The 22,335-nt window shown below is 37.5% G+C and overlaps 1 protein-coding gene across 1 annotated transcript; it reads left to right on the top strand.

The window, feature by feature from the left end:
- The first annotated feature begins 962 nt into the window (after nt 1-962).
- On the top strand, nt 963-21,632 carry LOC139155505 (tryptophan 2,3-dioxygenase). The gene is made up of 12 exons (XM_070730657.1): nt 963-1,327; nt 3,919-4,024; nt 5,310-5,400; nt 5,906-5,976; nt 6,526-6,653; nt 8,197-8,383; nt 8,711-8,818; nt 10,591-10,702; nt 11,233-11,290; nt 17,109-17,188; nt 17,944-18,034; nt 21,106-21,632. Exons 1-12 carry the CDS (start codon nt 1,293-1,295, stop codon nt 21,257-21,259), a joined length of 1,221 nt encoding a protein of 406 aa, XP_070586758.1. The 5' UTR covers nt 963-1,292; the 3' UTR covers nt 21,260-21,632.
- Nucleotides 21,633-22,335: the final 703 nt, after the last annotated feature.

Here is a 22,335-nt window from a genome sequence, read left to right as displayed (position 1 = left end):
TGGTACAACAAAGTACAGTATTTGTTATAAACGTGACATAACATTACATGAGTATAGCACAAACATTGCTTGTTTTCTAATCTATCAAGTAATATATATGCATCATATGGGTCATTATCAGTCATTCTAAGATAATGTAGTATATATATATATATACCTGTACCCGTGAAAAATCTATGAAAACACACACACACACACATATATATATATATGCTATTATATATATATATATGTTATTATATAATGTAATACTACATTATCTTAGAGTGGCTGATAATGACCCATATGATGCATATATATCACTTGATAGATTAGAAAACAAGTAATGTTTGTGCTATACTCATGTAATGTATGTAATGTTTATAACAAATACTTTGTTGTACCAAAGGGTTATTATTTCATGTGCTGACTTAGACTGCAGCTGATTATTCTTTTTAAAATTTCTTAAAATAAAACGTAATTATTTACTTGAAAAAGTGAAACCAATATTTAATTCCATATGTCCATACCGCTATGATAATTGCAGTTTAGGGTAAATGGAATGATAGACTTTTTGGGTCAGTTCTTTTCTCTAGATACGACACATCAAATATTTACTGAAATTGAGATGAAGAGGACATGGTGTATCACTTCAGCAAATGCTCTGTTAATGATTAGGTGAAATTGAGTAACAATGTTCAATAAGGACAACTAGGATTTGGAAAACTAGTGAAGAATTCAAAATCTCTTGAAGAATATTGGGACATGTTTTCACTCAGAAAGAATTATCAAATTTTTAGAAAATTTTATTAAATTTATACATGTGAACATTTGATTGCTTGAAAACATTGTTTTCAGAGCTGACTTTCTATTTATGTTTTGAACCTAGGATTTATAGACAATTCATAATTTATACATATTTAAGTATATCTGACTTTTATGTAGAAAATTTATATCACTTATATATTATTTCCTTCTGCTCTGTAGATGTTATGATAAAAAATTTGCAATAACTGAAGACTTTGAAATTCCATTAAAAGTGCTCCTGTTACCTGTTATGCTTGTGAGGGTTTTGTTTTATTGTGTTTTGCAATTTGTGTTTGAATTGAATGAGGGAATTGTTCAGTTAACAAGACAGTATTACATGAAGTTAATTTCTAGATATGTCTGAATCTGAATGTTAGCAAGGGTGGGTATTTCAAAGAAAGGGGCAGGCCTAAATTGTTGATCAGATTACATAAAAGAATGCACTTAGGAGATGCAATTTATTTTATCTCAGGATATTGGAACAGGCGATATTTGATACTAGAGTCATGACTGGATGTCCATTTTGGAAGAACAAATATCAGTAAGTAGATTTCTCTTTTTCATGAATAAGAAAGAGATATTGGGTTAGACAAAAACAAATGAAATACTGTAGATAAATACCAGTAAGTAAAATAATAATTTAAAAAATCTTAGAAGCAGCTGGGTTTTGGAATCCTATTTTTATTTCTTTGCTTTAATTGACAAAACCAGAATCAGTCTTGTCTTGTCTTCAAATTCAAATAACCAGCATAGTAATGTAATCTGTTATAATGTTCTCACATGTGTGTGCGTACATGTTTGTGTGTGTGTGTGTGTGTGTGTATGTATGTATGTATGTATGTATGTATACAAATAATACCTAATCAATCACAGTGTGTCATCTTGGTACAACATTTTAAATCAACATTTTTTCTTTGACCACTATTTTCTATTAAGAAACAACTCTACTTTTACAATTCAATTAAACTTATCCTCTATCAAACCTTCCCATTTCATTTTATTTAACGCCATATCTCTTTTCATTTATATTCATTTTCTATCGAATGATAAAAATGCTCCCGTACATCATAATACTCTGATTCTTCTTTCCCTTTTATTGCCATTGTTAATCTGTCCATTTCTGCACATTCCAGTATTTTCTTAATTATCTCTCCTTGTAGGATGTTACGTGCTTTACAATTTTGTGCAAATATATTTATGTAGTTATTACATGAATGATCAAGTACACAATTTCTTTACTATATTGCTCTGATAAAATACCTAATAGGAATAATTCTGGCTTTAGGTTGCTGTGTCATGTTGCTGTGTCATCTTTTCTAACCATTTTCGAATTTGTGCCCAATAATTTCTCACTTCTGCGCATGTCCACTACATCTGATAATACCAGTGTCTGGGTGGCATTTCCAACATTTAATTGATTTATCTTTAAACATTTTTTTCCAATCTTTCTGGAGATATAGGGCATTTATAGAATGTTTTGTACAGATTCTCCTTATATGCTTTTGCCATTGTTAATTTATAATTTCTTTCCCATAATTGCTATTTTTATATTGAAAATTTTCTGCTCATGCTATTATTGTTTCTTTCACTTGCTCTTCTTCTAATGTAATACTGAGTAAGTAACTATACAATTTTTAATCATTCTGTCCTCTGTTCCTGTGAGTATTTCATCCAGTTCTGTCATTTCCAAATAAAAATCACATAGTTTAACATATTTTTCATATCTTGCTTTTATTTGCAGCTATTTGTACCACACCATATAAATCCCCTGTTCTTCCAATTCATGTTTCCTTTTCAATCTTTGCTTCTCTGATAAAAATGTCTTTATATCTAATAGTATTTCCCCATATTAGTTCTATTTGGAGGTATTCCATTGTTGAAAGTCATATTGCTATTTTCCAATAAAGTTTCTCGTGAATTTTCTCTTATACTAATAATAGTATGCATTTCTTATATAATGCCTTTTAAAGTAATTGTGTATTTTATTCTTCCCTTATCATAGAAAGGCATGCTAACCTAATTGCAAGTCATGACCTTCTAATGTCAATAATCTTGTATTTCTTAGCACAAGACATTCTTTTATCTATGATAATGCAGCTTCCTGATAGTATAATTGCCAGTTTGGAAGTCCAAATCCTCCTCTAATTCTTGAATCTTGAAGCATTTTTATATTGATCCTCACTTTTTACCTTGCCATATAAATTTCATGGTCTTGTTGAGACTTTGAAAATATTTTTATTGGTATCATTTGGAAATAAATACAACAATTTCGGTAATATATTCATTTTAATTGCCACTATTCTGCACATTAAGAATAATTGTAGGTTCTTACATCTCTCCAAATCTATTTCAAGTTTCTTTTCAGTTTCTAATAGTTGTCTTCTTATTTGTCATACATCTTGCTGTTAAATGTACCCTCAAATATCTTATCTTTTTGATAATCTGTACATTTTTTTCTCCACAACCTCCCTTTTCTGTTTCTCTGTAATATTTTTTGCTAAGATTATCGTTTTGTCTTTGATAATTTTCAGCTCTGCCACCTCTCCATATTTTTCTATTTGTTCTATTAATTTTGGTCCTCTTCTGTTGACAGTACAGTGGTACCTCTACTTAAGAACTTTTCTAGATAAGAACCGGGTGTTTAAGATTTTTTTACCTCTTCTTAAGAACCATTTTCTACTTAAGAACCCGAGCCCGGAAAAATTTACCAGAAAATTTAAGAGCAGCACGAAGGCCCAGCCAGTTACCTGCCATTCCCCCTGAGTTTCCCTCTCTGGCGCAGTATATGCGAGGCAGCCTCGCGCTGGGTGTATGGGAGGTGCGTGCTCCTCCTTGCTGCCTCAGAGTCCCTCTTTTTAAAAAAAAGCCTTAAAGTTTTGGATTTTTTTTATTCCCCTCACCTTACCTTCTTCCTTCGGCAGTGACTGTCTTCCTCCTCCTCCCACCCAAATTCCGAACTTTTATTCCTTTCCTAATGGGTCTGCGTGCATTATTTGCTTTTACATTGATTCCTATGGGAAAAATTGCTTCTACTTACAAACTTTTCTACTTAAGAACCTGGTCACAGAACGAATTAAGTTCTTAAGTAGAAGTACCACTGTACTTAGCTTTGTTATCATTTTTTATTCATAGATTTAATTTTAGTAAACTGGCTTTGGAAGATGGGGCAGATGACAAATCACAGGAAGGATTAAACAAGGCTAGCAAAGGTGGTCTTATCTATGGTGAATATCTACATGTAAGTATGAGATAGTAGTACTGTTTAAAAAAATGACTAATTTGCACCAGAATATTTCTGCAATTTCTGTAGCTATTTAAGTATGTTTTATGATTATGAAACTCTTGATTATTGTAATGAATCTTCAAAAGACTTTGATGTTTTAACTACAGATCCTTAAACTTTCCCAGTAACTGCAATAGGCAAATAACCATCTGTTCCCCCGCCCCAGAGTAGTTCATCCAAGCAGCTGGGTGGTTATGAGTCTTACTTTATAAAGGCCAGTTTTCCATTTGAAGACTTGCTTAAAATTAACTTTGGTTATGCGGTTGTTGGTTTTTTTGGATGATTCTCCATTATTCGTCTAGTTTATAAGGGCCTAGCCATCAATAGCATCTAGACTGCAATATGTATAGTTCCACTAGGTTATGATGAGATACATTGTATTTAATTTGTGACCAAATTTTTCTTTTATCTCAGCAAAATATGTTTTGAATACATTTCCATATTAGATTTGTAACAGAATAATACCTTAGGCTCTCCCAGTTGTACTATAAATTAATATATAGTCATGGATTATTATTATTTTTTAAAGAATAAGGTGGCAGTCTTTGTGGGGCAGAAAAAAATTTGTTATGCTTTTATTTATAAATTGTTCATCTTTTTCCAGCAGGGTTTCCCTGCCAGACAAAAATCAATAGTAAAAAAATTACTGCAAAAGCTCTACCAGTCGAAAAAGCTCTACCAGTTGAACAAACATGTTCTTTTCCAGATCCATAAGCTCCAATATTACTTTTAGGATGAGAATCACTTTTATTGGCTGTTGGGTTTCACACACACCCCAAATATATTCTTGTCCTGCTGCTGTGGCAGCAGGACAAGAAAATCAGATTTGTTTATTTCCTAATTACATTAACGTGGGGCTGGGACAGCTGCAATAATTTTGCCATGTTAAACATTAGTGCTGACTCAAAAATATATGATATCCCTAGGCTACATTGAATATGGCACCATCTCCTTCCATTTTGCATTTTTAGAATGATTCAGAGAAAGGAAAGCATTGGTTCTTCCCAAACTTTGGTGTCCTACTCATCCTTAATCTAACAACAGCCCTATTGAATAATACGTTTAAAGACATGGTGTGTATGGGCATGACTTTAAAGCTATTGTTTTCAATATATAAAACCGATAATCAAGATGGAAGTGTGAATTTTTAAATAAAGATATATTCATTATGTAAGACAGAATTAAATGACATTATCTGCAGAATTTTTGAAAGATCATCTTAGTCTTCTTTCCTTTAAAGCTGGATAAAATATTGAATGCACAGGAACTTCAGAGTGAAAATAAGGGAAACAAAATTCACGATGAACATCTGTTTATTGTGACCCATCAAGGTAAATCCTGAATAATCCAGTTCATTTTATTATCTGGTGATTACAAATACATGTTTGCTTTTTAATTAAAAATATTTTATTCTATATACTACTGTATTTTAGTATAAGTTAGAGCATGTGTAAAAACAGCTAATATAACACTTTAAATTCCATAGCTATATCATAGCTGAAAAGGCTGATGAATAACATTTGAATTGTCTTCTAATTTGGAAAAATCCCTATATTTCTTAAAACCAATAAAGTTAACATTTGTATAGGCAATCTTTCTAACTTATGCCAAAACTGCTAACTTTGCAGAATGCAGAATATATATCCAATTCATAATAAAATTCAAGTAAACTGAAATTTATTAATTAATTACTATTATTAATTCAGTTATTACTTATAATTCAGGTATTTATTGTATTTATTATTCTAGTTTATGATTTTAAAGCATGTTAATGGATACAAATCAGATTCTATTATATATAAAATTATATATAAAAGATGTTTCTTTCAACTTTAGCTTATGAATTATGGTTCAAGCAGATTCTGTGGGAATTGGATTCTGTTCGAGTGATATTTCAGAATGGTCATGTAAGTAGAGTAGAACTATTTTATTTTTATTTAAATGCATTTAAATTTATCTTTGGATTGTAATACTTATAAAAAACAATTTGAAATTCAACTTGTGAAATTTGGATATTTTGAACATTTAAAATAATCATCATTTTTTGGAAGCCAACTAGATTAAATCTTTAAAATTTATGACTGAAGAGCACAATTAAAATTCTTCAGACTGCAGTGCTATGCACTTTTACCAGAGAGAAAATCTTATTCTTTGGAGGAAAATTCCACTGTACTCACCTATGTATTCTGACAAAGAAAGAAAGACATGATCTCATCAGGCAACAAATGAAAATATGGAAATATTAAAATTGTGCCTGGAGGCTGTGAGGGACCAATGGATGGTGGATGGGGCAAAACAAACCTAGATTAAACCCTAGTAAGGTGGGCTATTTGTAAATGTTATCAAATCACTGTCACAATTCAAATAGTCTATTATGCTTTATTATTTAATGTTATTGTGATTTTTCTGCTTTATCAGCCAAGTCATAATAATATTTTTTATATGTACAAACTAAGGTGAGAGATGAAAGGAACATGCTGAAGGTGGTTACTCGAATACAGAGAATTTCAATAATCCTTAAATTGCTTGTGGAACAATTTTCCGTCCTAGAAACAATGACAGCTCTGGACTTCTTTGACTTTAGGTACAAACATTTCAGGTCTTTGATTCATTTATATGTGCAGCTATGAAATTTTCAACGGTCTTAAAATGAATTTATAGGAAACAAAATAGTGATAAAAAATATTTGTAACTCAGGATTGAAATGAGGAGTTGCTGGTGTTCTCTGAGCTTGGTTGTTTTCTTGTTTATATTATAGTGGCTTACCCTGTCAGTGTTGGTGGAAATGGTCTTGAAGGTTTTTTGTTTGGGCTGTTCACTGTTAGCTTATTTGGCAGTTCCTCTATTGGGGTATTGTATACTTCTTGATTGTTAATCTATAGTCATCTGGGTGTTCATTGCTGATGGGGAGTTGTTCCCTTTTTGGCTTGTTGATTGTCTCTTTTGCACAATATGTGGCTAGGACAGGATCTCCCAAACTGGTAGCGACCTACTAGTGATGTCATGGATCCAGTTTGGTCAGTGCCAGTCTGTGTGTGCCACCACCTTTTTTTGGGTGGTTTATCCTCCGATAATTTTTTTAAAAAAATTGAGAACTTTTCCCTGTTTAGACTGCTTCTCCTCTTTCGCTGCTTGAAAAAGGGCCTGCTGCCTGCTTCCAGGTTAATATTGACCTTTATTTCTTCACCTGAAGCACAGCGGATCAGTTCCTCAGTTGTGTTTTGTGCCGATTCCAGCTACTGAACATGCCTGGAAGCAAAATTGGATAAGGGGCATTGTCATAATGCAAACCGGTGGCAAACCGGAACCCACTCCTGGTATTTAGATATTGTTTATGTTTCTAATTTGCCAGAGTGCCAGTCTTCTAGAAAGGAACTCCAAACAAGTTAACACTAAACAACCCAACCAAAGTACCTCCAAGACCACTCCCACCAACACTGACAGGGCAACCAGTAGAATATAAAATAAGAGAGCAAACTCCACTCTTGCTAGAACTGCAAGGAAACAACTAAACTCAGCGAGCACCAAGGACGCCTCACAAAATAATTAGTATCAGGATTTGTAGTGATAATAGTAATGTATGAGCATTTCACAGAATTGAAGAATAGAAGTCTTTATCCTGACAGGATTAGAAATTTAGAATACCAAAAAGGAAAAATTACAAAGGAGAGAACAATAAATGTAGGAGAAACCAGTAAAGAACTTCAAATTACATACAGTGGTACGTACCTCTACTTACAAATTTAATTCGTTCCGTGATCAGGTTCTTAAGTAGAAAAGTATGTAAGAAGAAGCAATTTTTTCCATAGGAATCAATGTAAAAGCAAATAATGCGTGCGATTGGGGAAACCACAAGGGAGGCCCTGTTTCCTCCCAGGAGATTCTACAGAGGCCCCACAGATGCTTCTCCCTGCCTTTTCCGGTTACAGTTTCGTAGGCTCAGGTTTGTAAATGGAAGATGGTTCATGAGAAGAGGCAAAAAAATCTTGAACACCTGGTTCTTGTCTAGAAATGTTCATACATAGAAGTGTCCTTAGGTAGTTAGGCTTGATGTAAAATAATGCCACATAATCAAACATGCTTTTTATGCAAATAATAAATTACAGCTCTTTCTCCTATTTTTAAAGAGATTATTTGAGTCCAGCTTCAGGATTTCAGAGCTTACAGTTTCGATTATTGGAAAATAAGATTGGTGTCCCTCAAAGTTTGAGAGTTCCATATAACAGAAGGCACTATCGGGATAACTTCAAGGGAAAGGAATATGAATTATTGCTTAAATCAGAACAAGAGCCAACACTACTGCAGCTAGTCAAAGTATGATTTTTCTCATTTACTATTTAACAAGTCATGCAGAGTTGTGATCATAAAAGGGCTCATACACTCTTGAGATTTGTTCACAGCTTTTTCTTTTAAAAAATCAGCTTAATTGAATTTTGCCACACTGGAAAAGATATATGTAAAATATAAGGAATTAAAAACTGGGTGGATGTTTGGGTGGGACATGGGAGGGAAGGCTGCTACTCCTATTATCTTCTCTATCAATGCTATATTTTGTTATGGTAGTTATTAAACACTAGCTTGCTAATTCACACTTTGTAACTAGTTCAATCAGTTGACATTTACTTCCTTGTGTTTTATAAGGCATGGCTGGAAAGAACACCGGGACTTGAACCAGAAGGATTTAATTTCTGGGGAAAATTTGAAGTAAATGTACATAATGGATTAGAACAAGAATACGCAATAGTACAGGTACATATTCCAATTTATCATGTTGTTGTTAGAATAATAAAGTAGCTTTCCAGATGTGGTTAACATTTGTAGTAAAACCTCCTGGTTGCAGTTTTAATAAGAGAGCACATACCCTGTTTCCCCGAAAATAAATCACTCCCAAAAGTAAGACATAGGAGAGGTTTCGTAGAATTGCCTAATATAAGGCATCCCCTGAAAGTAAGACGTAGGAGACGTTTCGTTTCACAGCATTCCCAAGCAGAACATATATAACACTGCTGTCCATAAATTGCATCCCAAAACACTGCATCAATCAGATTCAAAACACATCCAACACACGGCTGCGTGTTTGGATTTGTTTTTGCTGCAGCAGGATACAATTCACTGGGAAAAAAATAAGACATCCCCTGAAAATAAGACATAGCATATCTTTGAGAGCAAAAATTAATATATGACACTGTCTTATTTTCGGGGAAACACGGTACATATGAATTGTACCTCTATTTCAGTAGTGGGTTCTACTTACCTTTGCTACAGGTTCGGCAACGGGAGCTAACGGGAGCATTTTTTGATGACATTCAGACAGGTGGGTGAAGCCTCCCACCGCCACTACCAGTTCACTGTACCAAGTCGAACCGGTAGCAACATACCACTGCTCCATATATGTCTTAATATCCATGTGAATTAGTTTAAGCTTGCTGAGGCATTTATTTATGCATGGGCTCTGATTGCTTTTGTTGAAATAATGAAAACAGAATTGCAATGAAGGTTTGGCCTTTTGGATATGGCGTGCAATGTTGCAACATTTATATAAGAGGGATAAGTCTTTTATCATGACTGCACAATCATGGCACTGATGTTATTATTTTGCCCTCCTTGACCAGCCTGCCGATGCTATTGGTGGGGGATAACATTTATCTTATGACCACTTTGCATGAACATCTTCTCAAATAGTTCAGTTCTCAAATATTGGTGTGCTGTATATGAGGATGATTTATTTTAACAAGTTCAGACACTGAACCAAATAATCTGACAAAATCTAAACTCCTTATTTGGACATTTAAACAAATGAAATATTCAAAATAAATTAATTCAGGAATGGTTATATAGTTACAAGCAAATAGTTTTTAAGGTTGTATAAGAGAATGTGTTATTAATAAATGTGGTTATCTTGTTATGATATAGGCTGGTTATTCATTTATGTGCCAAAGTTTGTTTTAAGATAATATCTGTGTACAGAGTCAATAACTTCCATCCATATTTAGGATATTCCATGCTCTTTCTGGTTGGTGCCTTCCAGTGTGTTGAAAGCTGCAGTCCTGAGAAAACTAGAGTACTGCATTAGAGAAGGTTCATGATCTATCAATTGATCCATAAGCAGAGACAGCCAAGTCTGCAAGTTTCCTGTTCATTATGACATTTTTGTGTTTTATTTTAATCACACATTCACACAAGAGGAACTGTGCTCTAATTCAATAGTATAACTAAAATTCTTTGCCCAAATTATCATAGTTTCTTTAACTGTTTCTTCCTCCATTTTAAATCTCAGCAAATACTGTAGTTATATGCTTTTGCTATATTTTTTTCTTCCATCCCCTGTACTATTTTTTCAAGTGCTTGTTGTTCCCTATAAAAGCCATACTTTTCTACATATTTTTAATATCTTGCCTGAATTTGCAGATATGGCTACCATACTATATCAATTACCTGGCTCTTTAATTCTTGGAAATATTCCACATAAATGCAAGCACAAATAAGTAAAATGTTTTTTAAAGAATAATTGTCTTTGAAAGGCTAAAGAAGACTCTGAGGAAAAAGAAGATCAAATGGCAGAACTTCAGAAGCAAAAAGAAGTACTTATGTCATTATTTGATGAAAAACTCCATGAACATCTTCTTAGTAAAGGTAAGCATAGTAAAGGTAAACACAGACTTACAACAATTCATTTAGTGACTGTATAAACTTACAAAGACACTGAATAAAGTATTTTATTATGAATAACTTGTGACCATTTTTCATACTTACAAACATTGCAGCATCCACCCATGGTCACTTGATCAAAATTCAGACCGATTCATAATTATGACAGTTACAGTGTCCAAAAGATGACCCTCTTTTGTCATCTTCTGACAAGCAAAGTCAATGGGAAAATCAGATTCACTTAACAATTGCTTTAACCTTAGACTGTCTACAGTCGACCTCACCTAAGAGGTCTCTAAGGGACATGCATAAGCGCACCATCGTCCCTGCTGTCCCCATCCTACTGTCATATTGCTCAAATTTACTTATACCTACTTTGCTTTTGTTTATGTTTATACCATACCTATTATCTTGCACACATTTTGACAAACAAACAATAAATAAATTCATTTAGCAACTGTGGCATGAACTGAATTATAATTTATGTATTGTTTTCTACTTTTTAATTTTTGTAGGTGACCGAAGATTGTCGTATAAAGCAATGAAAGGAGCTTTGATGATCTACTTCTACAGGTATGCAAAAGTTAATTGCCTCTGTAAATGGCTTTCCTAGTGTTATTTCTTTACTGAAGCATTTAGTTTTTGTTTTAACATTCTTAACAAACAGTATTAGGATTACTGAGAATAAGAAAATGAGCCCTTGCTTACCAATCATTTGAAGTTACAACACTGAAAAAAATAACTTTATGGTTCATTTACCAACTATTTACAAACTTTGCTGCATCTCTTAGTAACCTGATTACCCCTGCAGCTAATAGATATTGTACTGTCCCTGATTGGTGGTTTTTAATCCTCGCCCACCTTGCAGAGCAGACATATTGCATAGGAAGGAGGAGTAAGCAGTTTGCTGTTCTCCACATCAAAAGCAGGCTGGAAGCTGTGGGCATGTTGTGCAAACAACTTACAGCATTCTCTAGAAATCTCTTTTTCTCCAAGTTGTTGTGGTCCACCAGCAGCCCGTGCAGCTGATAGTGGATCCCGTTTGAAAGGAGACTGACTTGGTTATGCGTCTGCAGCCTTTGCAGCTGGCACCTGAGTCGGACAGTGTCAGAGACAGAGGTTTAGCCAGGGCCTTTGGAACTTCCAGCACCTCATAGCGGTGATGAGGAAGAAGAGGCTTCTCCTCTTCTTAATGCACGTGCACACAGAGCGACCAAAAGGCAGGAATGGTTATTCCAGAGGAGGTCTCTGGAGTAAGACTTGGGGCTCATTAGCCACTCTCCTAGTCTACTTAAGGAAAGCAGAGGCAGCTGAATCTCTGCAGGATTCGTGTGTGTGTTGTGTTGCCTCATATCTGGAAAATCTCTGCTCTGGTTATCTGCTTCAGTTTGTTTATTGAAGACAACTTCTAGGTATTTTGCCAAACTTCATGAGTTATCAAAGACTAATTGCTATTCTAGAATTTAAGACTTCCTGAACTTATCCCAACTATTAATGACGATAAATTAACAGTTGGCCTTTTACAAGAAGACTGCCTTTAAGTTTGTGTGTGTGTGTGATCTCTACAGCAGTGGGCTACGAGCTGGAACGCTAAATTGCACTTGCCACGGTGGCTCGTAAGTGCTTGCGGGGCCAGCGTGAATTTGCTTCTGCACCTGTGGAGTAGCAAAATCACACACAGAGCTGCGCCCAAGTTTCGGCGAGGCTTTTTTGCTTCCGCACATGCCAAAACACGGGCGCACCTGTGGTTCTGTGCACGATTTTGTTACCTCCACAGGTGCGGAAGCAAAATCACACTGGCCCCGCAAGCACTTACAAGCTGGGGTGGCGAGCGCAATTTAGCGTTCCGGCTCGTAGCCCACTGCTGGATCTCTACTAAGACAGTAATTAGTAGTCAGTTATTGATTAAAATAAGTTTGAACAAACTATGTGTTTTGCTACATTCTTAGCTGGGACAAAACAGTTGGCATTCTGCCAACAAACACACATGAACACAGATTAACATGGATTAGTTATAGGTCTAAAATGCCCAGCTCCAGCAGTAGTTAGTGTGATGGCAGTTCAGCTGGCTCAGCTGCAAGCCTAGATGGGACAACCTGCTCCTCCTTCTCGGAGAAACTGCCCAGTAGCTGTGCCAGACAGGTTTGCTGGAGATATGGCAATGTTCTCGGCTTTTCTCAGACAATGTAACCTCTTTATAAGCTTGAGAACTGAGAATTTTCCCCATGACTCGGATAAAGTTAATGATAAGCCTGCTTTCTGGCTCTGCAGCTCGTTGGGTGATGCCTTTGTTGGTCCACAACAGCCTGTTTCTGAGTGACTTCCAAGGATTTTGTGAGCTGCTGAGGATCTGACTTGGACCGGTACGAGGACCCAGTAAAGACACAAACTACTACAGTGCAATTAAAATATTTGAAGCAAGGCTGGCAACCTCTCCAGCCTTGTATCAGTAAATTCTGGTTGCTCAGCCAGGACTTGGCCTGGAATGAGGCGACTCTCATGGACGCTTTCCAGGGTGGGTGGCTTATTGGAGGAGTTACTTGATAAGTTGGCCCAAGTAGACCTGCCTCTGATGCTGAATGATCTGGTGCAGCTGAGCCTCCTCATTGATGTGGGATTACAGAGGCAGACCTTTTGCTGGCTCCTCCACAACCCCCCTGTGGACTCTGTGTCACATGAGACTCCGCCTTCTTGGGAGGAGCCCATGAAAATTGGTGGAGCCAGGTCTCACCTGTCCAGTGCTGAAAGATAAAGGGCAGATCGGTTGTGCTTCTACTGTGGGGAGCCTGGACACTTCACGGCCTCTTGCCTCCAAAAGTAACTAGGGGCGTCGACTCCTGAGTCGACACCACAACTGCAGTTTACTCTGTTGGCCAGCTCCCAATCTAGGGGAGACTCTGGGTTGGGCACACAACAACACTGGGTCACGTGCTGTGAACGTCAATCCCAGACCCCGTCATTATCTGATTATGGACATCAAAGTCTTCATTGCCAACCCCTCCCAGGGGATTCCTGCCCATTCCTTGGTGGACTCTGGTGCAATGAGGAACTCATTTTTCCATCCCACTGTGTCCCATGGATCCTTCCATGCTTGTTGAGACGATTGATGGTCAGGTGCTTTTGTTTGGGTTGATTAAGGCTGCCACGTAACCCATGCACTTGATCATCGGAAGGCATAAGGCAGCCATCCAATTTTATATGATGGCTGGACTCCATTTCCCAATGATTTTGGGACTGGTTTGGCTTTGGACTCATGACCTACACAGTCCTAGAACTTCATGTCCTTCCTGAGCCTGCAGTGAATGGATCATACATGCCAGGTTTGTGCAGGCCAGGTATATGTTCCTTGCTGGCTGACTTCAAGGACATTGCGGTTTTCATTGAAAAGAAGGCAGACCAATTGCCCCCACATCAGTCCACAAAGGAAATGAATGAAAGACACCGTTTAGCACCCAGCATGGACATTTTAAATATACAGTCATGCTGTTCAGACTCACTAACGCTCCTACTATCTTCCTGCACTTTATGAATGACATTTTCCAGAATCTGTTAGACCAGTTTGTGGTGGTCTATCTTAACGAGATCTTAATCTATTCCATGTCCTGGAAGAGTCATTTACAACATCTCAGTTCTGTCCGGTCGGGTCACATTGAGAAATAAAAAGCCACACACACTGTTCAAAATTTGATTATAGACAAAATCTATTGGTAAAATGAGTTCATGCAATAAATTGGTTAACTAAAGGAATTTTCATGCTGGAGGCGTTAATGAGACAAAGATAAGAGAGGCCCTGGCTATGAGCCAGAAAGTCATGAATCTCAGTTCTTGATGTGTTTCTGTTAGCTTGACAAAACGTACAGTTCAATGGAACTCAGCAGCTAATGAAATGGGCATGAATAAAAGTCTGTGAAAGCAGAAAGATCTCTCAGCTTTGATTCACCATCCTCTATGATAAATGTTGTTCACCATGCCCCCTCACCCCCAGCCTGTCCCTCATATGCTGACAAGGTGTGGCCAAGTGTCCCATAGAACTATTAATGCCAAGAACCCCTTTTCAGGTATTACTGCCTAGCCCATGTCCTTCTGACCATAGGGGATCTTGCTCCTCTAATTCCCCATCATCCTCTGACTCACTCAATCCCATAACTGGGGGTGCTACAGACTCTAGTGGTTCCTCAGTCTCTAACTCCCCTTCACTGTCACACTCAGACTCAGATGGCAAGAACACTGGCCTGCGTCCATCTCCTAGTCCTTAAAATCTGTGAGCAGCCAAACCAGATGTGGTCCACTCACAACAATCTCCGTCTGGTCTTGCAATGGCTTTGCACCCACCAACACTTCATGAAGCTGAAGAAGTGCCATTTCTATCAAACCATGATCAACTTCCTCAGCCATCACATTTCTCCCAAGGGCATAGTGATGATCTGGAGTAAAGTCAAAGCATTGCAGAGTTGGCAACCTCCTCAGAGGGTGAAAGATGTCTAGTGATTCCACAGATTTGCTAATTACTATCAGACATTCATCACTGGCTTTACTACCTTGACTGCACCCCTCACTTGGCTCCTGCAGAAAAATGCCCTGTACCAGTGGGGCCACCCAGAGCAGCAGGCATTCCTGGCCTTAAAATAGGCCTTTAAGAAAGAGCCGATCCTGAAGCAGCCTGACCTCCAATGTCCATTTGTGGTAGAAGCAGACGTATCAGACATCACAATCGGAGCAGCGCTACTCCAGGCTCACGCAGATGGCGGGACTCTTTTCTCTTGTGTTTATTTCTCCAGGAAATTGAATGTTTCTGAGTGCAATTACACCATATAGGTGAAAGAGCTCCTGGCCATCAAGGCCACATTTGAGACTTGGAGGCAACACCTCAAAGGGGCCAAAGTACAGACAGACCTCAAAGGGGCTCAAAGTACGGACAGACCATAAGAATCTGGAGTTTCTACAAAAAGCGAGGAAACTCAGAGACAGATTCAGTGGTCCTTCTTCTTTACACACTTCTACTTCAAGGTCACCTACATTCCGAGTAGGTGCAACCAACAGGCGGACACGCTCTCCAGAAAAACGGAATATGTCCATGCCAAGGACCCTCTTTTGCCTTGGACAATTCTGCCCATCGAGTCGTTTGCGGCCATCCATGAACCTGTTGATCTATAGGCACAGATTCGGAAGGCCCAGCAGCAGAACATATGCATTGCACAACAAAAATAAGAACTTGGATCCAATTCTCCCTTGATGTTTTCTGACAGTTACCTAAGATACAGGGAGAAGCTGTACAGACTGCCAGGCCAGCTCCAGGGTCTTATTTTGTCACTGTGCCACAACAACCCTGTGGCAGGACATTTGGGTTTGTTCAAGACACTCAACCTTGTGTCGTGGACTTTCTGGTGGCCTAGACTCCATTACGATGTACAGTCTTATGTGACCTCCTGTGTGTTGTGGTTGGCTCAAGGCCAGCTCCTCTGGTAACAGATTTTGAACCAGATGACCTGGGTCCATTGTACCATCAAAGACCTGTGTGGTTCTCGGAGGGTTGGGATAGTGAGGGGGAAGGAGAGATGGAAGCTGAAGGTGCTGAAGAATAGAGGTAGAGGCCCCTGCAGTGCTTCTGGAATCTCTAGTTAGAGCCTCGTGTGGGTCGGATGAGGAGGAGGTGATTAATGAGCCCATTCTCAATGTCCAGGTGAGTAGAATTATGGGGTGACAGGAGCAGCTGCGCAGATGCAGAAGATCTTAAAGCACAGTTGGGAGTAATTAGGGAATGCTGCAGCAGGCTTAAAAGGGGAGGTTTTGTGGGAGGCTCTTCGTAGGAGTTATCATTCACAGTTAACAGAGAACAAGAAACAGACCTGGAGTTTCATCTCTAAACCAACATATTGCATCTGTGGAAAACAATTCAGATTTTGGACACCTGTGTTTTGAAAGACTGTAGCTCTTCAACAAAAGAGTGAGTACCTTTGCTGCAGCATGGTTTGGAGGCATTCTGTATTAACCTATTGCACACTGCCCATCCTTTTGGCACCAGAGCACAAGCATCTCTCCTTTGAGCAAGCTCAACTCCATGTAAAACTATTAGTGAAATATTTTCCAAACTGACACCCCCACCCCACCCCAATTAGAGCATAAGAAAACAAATGGGAGAAAGCTCCACTAAATACTTATTTTGACCCTAAGCTTCATTTATTCCTGTTTATGTTTATTTTGAAAGAATATAAATAGGAACAGCAAATTTTGAGCAGCAAATTTGAAGTCTATTTTCTGCTTTCTGCTGATTATTTTTAACTATTAAACTATCTCAAATTGCTTTAACAATTATGTTTATTATTTTCTCTCTTTTTTGCCTTAACACAAACTGATTAATGGGAATTCAATCAACTTTCTTCTATTATTTAAGAGAGGAACCTCGCTTCCAAGTTCCTTTTCAGCTTCTTACTTCTCTTATGGATATCGATGTGCTAATGACTAAATGGAGATGTAAGTTTTCTTTGAATATTCCTTTGATGCAAATAACATTATATTCATTTGACATTGCCATTATAGTCAACATGAAACATATTTTCAAGGTTAACAGTCAAGGATTTTGTAGCAGACTAAATATTTATTCCATCCTATCGTGCCCTACATTTGGAAAAGTTATAGATGAGTACAACTGGCTTATAACCATTAGGCATCTAATGGTTTAAATTAGTGTTGGCGAACTTTTTTGACTCAGAGTGCTGAAACCGGAATGCGTGTGTGCATGAGGGAGCTCCAGAAATCAGAACAGCAGTTACCTGGCATGCATGCACATGCCGGGAAGCTGAGCTTCCAGTTTCTTCGTCTGGTGTTCCATGTGCGTGCTGAAATCCAAGAGCAAAGGGCAATGGCTGGCATGCCTGGAGAGATGGCTCTGCATCTCACTTGCCATAGGTTTGCCAACACATGTGCCATAGGTTTGCCATCATGGGTTTAAGTGAGAGATACATTTGAAATACTGAGATATTGCTTCTGCCATGAAGTTATCCACATTTAGCAAATCGTTTTATTTTAACCTTACTTCTACTTATCTGGAATGGGGGACAATATCACAAAGCTACATTATACAGCAAAAATACCACTATTATATTGCAATAATATATTGTGTAATAAACATATTTCAAGGTTGTGAAACAATTCTCATTTACAACAGTTACCTAATCTTTTCGTATCTTAAAATAGAAAATGAACTAAATGAGTTTTTATATACTTAGATAACCATGTGTGTATGGTACACAGAATGATTGGCAGCAAGGCTGGGACTGGAGGTTCATCAGGCTACCAATATCTACGCTCAACTGTGAGGTAGGTTTAGGAAGTCAAGTTCAGTTTTTATTATTTTTAATGAATAGCAAGAGACATACCATATGGATATAAATGTGAAGCAAAAATTATTTGACATCTATGTACAGTCTTGTTAGCAATATCTGCAGAGCAGTTCTCATGTTTTTAAGTTTAAAAGAAAGTTCATATTGATCTTTTTGTAGGAAACCACCACAATATGTTGTGGGTAAAGTGTAAATGTTTGGCTACACAATTATGCTTTCTCCTTGTGGATTTAATTTCCTTTTAAAAATATATACAGGTAGTCCTCAACTTATGATCATTTGTTTAACAATGGTCTAAGGCAGTGGTCCCCAACATTTTTTCCACCAGGGACCAGTTTCAGCAAGACAATTTTTCTATGGCCCGGTGGGAGCGGAAAGGGGTGTGGTTGGGGGCGGGATTAAGCATGGGGGTGCTGGTCCTCCCCACCCCTCTTTACCGCCATCGCTCTATGGCTGGCAGAACCTGCCTCCCAAGCCCTCTTGCCCAGCGGGAGCTAAGCGCTGGAGAGGGGGGGTCAGGCTGGCCCTCCTGCCTCCCCCCAGCCAAAAACGCAAAAGCGCCCCACGGCAGAAGCCAAAAGAGGCTTGAGCCTCTCGGTCCTTCCCGCCCCTCTGTCCCGTCCATCGTCCTGTGGCCGGCAGAACCTGCCTCCTGAGGCCTCTTGCCCGGCGGGAGGCGAAGCGCTGGAGGGAGCGGGTGGCGGCATGAGGGCCGGCAGCTGCTGACTCCACGGACCGGTGCAACATGCCCCGCGGCCCGGTACTGGTCCGCGGCCCGGTGGTTGGGGACCCCTGGTCTAAGGTTACAATGGCCATGGGAAAAGTGACTATGACCTGTAGATGGACTTAAAATTGTCATGCACACAAACACACACTGATATGTGATCACAATTCGGGCACTTAGCAACCAGCTCACAACTTACAACTGTTTGCAGTGTCTTGCAATATTATGATCATGATTTATGATCTTTTTTGCCAATTTCCTGGAAAAAAGTAAATTGGGAAATCTCTGTTCACTTAATGACTGTGATTCACTTAATTATCATCATGTAGTAATAAGTTGAGGACTACATACATATTCATTCCTCAAACACTTTCTACATACGTCTGATTAGGAAGCATACTTACAAGGTACATAGGAAGAAAAAAAAGAGTTCATGCTATTAATAGTTAATCATATAGATACAGTAGTGGGTTCCTGCCAGTACAGCTAATTGTGCGCAGCTCCGTGGCTCTGGTGCGCAAGTGCACGTTCGAGCAAAATTTTGCTTCCTGCACATGTGCAGGTAGCAAAATCTCGCACGGGACGCACATGCACATTTTCCAGCAAGTTTTTGTTTCCGCGTTTAATTTTGCATGAACGCATGCTCGCGTGGCATATCCACAGAGCTGCACGCAATTAGCCGTACTGGCAGGTAGCCACTACTCTATAGATAGTTTATTGTAGGCAGTTCTTTGAGCAAATAAATTATTTGCTGATTTAATATGGACAACATCTGTTTGAATGTCATTGGAAATTTAGATCGTGGGATACAGTGGTGTTTATAGCCAATAGAAAACTGGCTTTCATCTTCTAACTTGAGCCTCATGATGCTCATTATTATAGATGTTATTGTCTAATAACATTTGGAAGTCTAAGTCTGGTTGTACACAACTTGCTGTATGAACTACATATTAATGAAAGCACATTTGGATGGTTGTACTTTAGCTGAATTGATGCACTTTTCGATTTTTTTATTAAATACTATTAAAACCAATGAAACCTTCTTAAGCAAGCGGTTTGAGAAATTATGCAATACTCTGCTAGTGGGCTTTCAGTTTGTCAGTTAACTTTGAAAACCCCCCAAGAAGCTTAACTAATGAATCACCTCAAAAATCATCTCTATTACTAAGAATTACATCTTCAACAGTCACATTCAACCCTTGATTAAACAAAATAAGCATAATTTGGGTGAAGAGAAGGGAGGTTGATGCCCTTAAATCTCAATCTCTTTCTCTCTCTCTCTCTCTCTCTCTCTCTCACACACACACACAGCTAAAATTTAAAATTTACTCTGTGTGTTGTATTTTGTTGTTGTGAGCCGTCCCGAGTCTCCAGAGAGGGGCGGCATACAAATCTAATAAATCTTAATCTTAAAAGTCTGAGTTGATCTATCTGTTTCTGTTTCATTCAGTGAAGCAAGAACTTCACTTCGAGAGACACCACTGTTGGCCTTGCTTAAGGCATTCATTGGCCTTAATGCAGACACAGACACATTTATTAGCCTTTAGATAGTAATATGTAATATATGAATTACTGTATACTGTCTCTTTTTGCACATAAACTGTATTTCTTATTATGAGAACAAGCAGTCATTTTTAGCTTTAGTCTTTGATTATACAAATCAATTCATAATTGTATAGAGTTGTACAACTGTCCCATAAAAGTATGGTATATTAATTATAGAAAAATGTTAATTCTAATTATACCCAGTCATTTATATAACCCATAATCAAAGAAACAATTTTTGATAAATGATGCATAAGATTATCCCCATAGCACAATTATTATCTGCAAGGTGAATGGCTGCTGCAGGGAATGCCAAATGCTCCCTGGAAAGTTCAATCTAACCCAGCAAGTTGATTGCAACCAACATATTCAATTGTTAATGTTCACCTTAAAGGGACAGATAAAGTGGAAATCTTCTGGACAATAGGCTCTTCCCAGAAGAAAAAAATTAAAGATGTTTGCCCTCACAGTGTCCCCTTGCTGCAAACAGTCTCTTGCGGCTCTACTTATATTAGTGAGCATTAGGTAAAAGGCTTCCACACTTGTTCAGAGTTAAGGATATACCGTAATTAAAACTATTATCAGAAACATTGGGATCACTAGAAAGCTCATAACATGTTGCCCCCCCCCCCTTGAATTTACAATTCCCAACTTTTAAGCATGGATGCTAGTACATCAAAGTAAAAGCCTTGGGTTGAGTCTAGTGTTTTGGGTTCTGCTTGCTATTATTTATAAAATGCCGTGGAATTTCCATTTTCATTAATATTTTTCTTTTTCAGTGACAGGTATAAAGTATTTGTTGATTTATTCAATCTTTCAACTTACTTGGTGCCAAGAAGCTGGATCCCAAAACTGAATCCAACACTTCATAAATTCCTTTACACAGCAGAATATTGTGACAGTTCATACTTCAGCAGTGATGATTCAGATTAACAGCTTTCCTTACACAAGTATTACAAACGCATGCTTTTGATATAGAGAGCTCCAGTTGGTGATGGTGGCAGAAAAGCCTGGAAGTTGTGTAGTCAACACACCTAGAGGCACTGATTTTAAAAAAACTTATACTGTGTAGATTAATAATGTATTTATATATATATATTTACCGGTATGTATTTATGCACAATATACAATGACATAGATTTTAATATATCATTATTTCAATTAAGTAATTATAAAAGAAAATATAGAAATAATCAGCTCAATTTTAAGCTTTACTTTTATCAGGTTTTTTCTGATTTATTAGGCTGAACTAAGATATTTTTGATTGCTGCACTAAGTTTATAATAAAGATATGATTTTAGGTTTATTACAGTTTAATTATGTCTTCAACTTTCCTTATGAAAATTTCCTTCTGAAAACAATATAAAAACATTGGGATGCAAAAGGAAGAAAATTGCACTATGTATTAAAAAAAATGATAGAAACCAGAGAATTATATAGAGTTACAAATGCTAGAATGGATTGCAGGAACATGTTTTGCACATGTTGGAAAATAGTAGAAGTTTTTAATAAATGAAGGGTATTTCTTTTTAAGGAACCTCCATTTTAAAAAAAATAAATGAGAACTAATGTTATTAGAAGAAACAGAACATTTCAAAGGAAATGAGATACTTAAGATACATTGAGATACATTTAAAATGATAGGTCAAAAGATATCAATCAGGAACGAATAGATGCTTAATGGACTGAATACAAAGTATGTAACCAGTTGTTAAAAAATTGAAGTATATTTTATCAGATAGAGAGAATGAAAGAAGATTCAATTGCAAAACAAATGGATTATGGAAGAATGAGTCAAAAAGGGTTGAGGATAGGAAAAATTTTATTTTATTTATTTATTCGATTTTTATGCCGCCCTTCTCCTTAGACTAAGGGCGGCTTACAACATGTTAGCAATAGCACTTTTTAACAGAGCCAGCATATTGCCCCCACAATCCGGGTCCTCATTTTACCCACCTCGGAAGAATGGAAGGCTGAGTCAACCTTGAGCCGGTGATGAGATTTGGTTG

The sequence above is a fragment of the Erythrolamprus reginae genome, unplaced genomic scaffold, assembly GCF_031021105.1.
Source record: "Erythrolamprus reginae isolate rEryReg1 unplaced genomic scaffold, rEryReg1.hap1 H_24, whole genome shotgun sequence".
Taxonomy (NCBI): Eukaryota; Metazoa; Chordata; class Lepidosauria; order Squamata; family Dipsadidae; genus Erythrolamprus; species Erythrolamprus reginae.
Note: the sequence above shows the minus strand (reverse complement) of the source record. Positions and strands in the feature narration are given on the sequence as shown.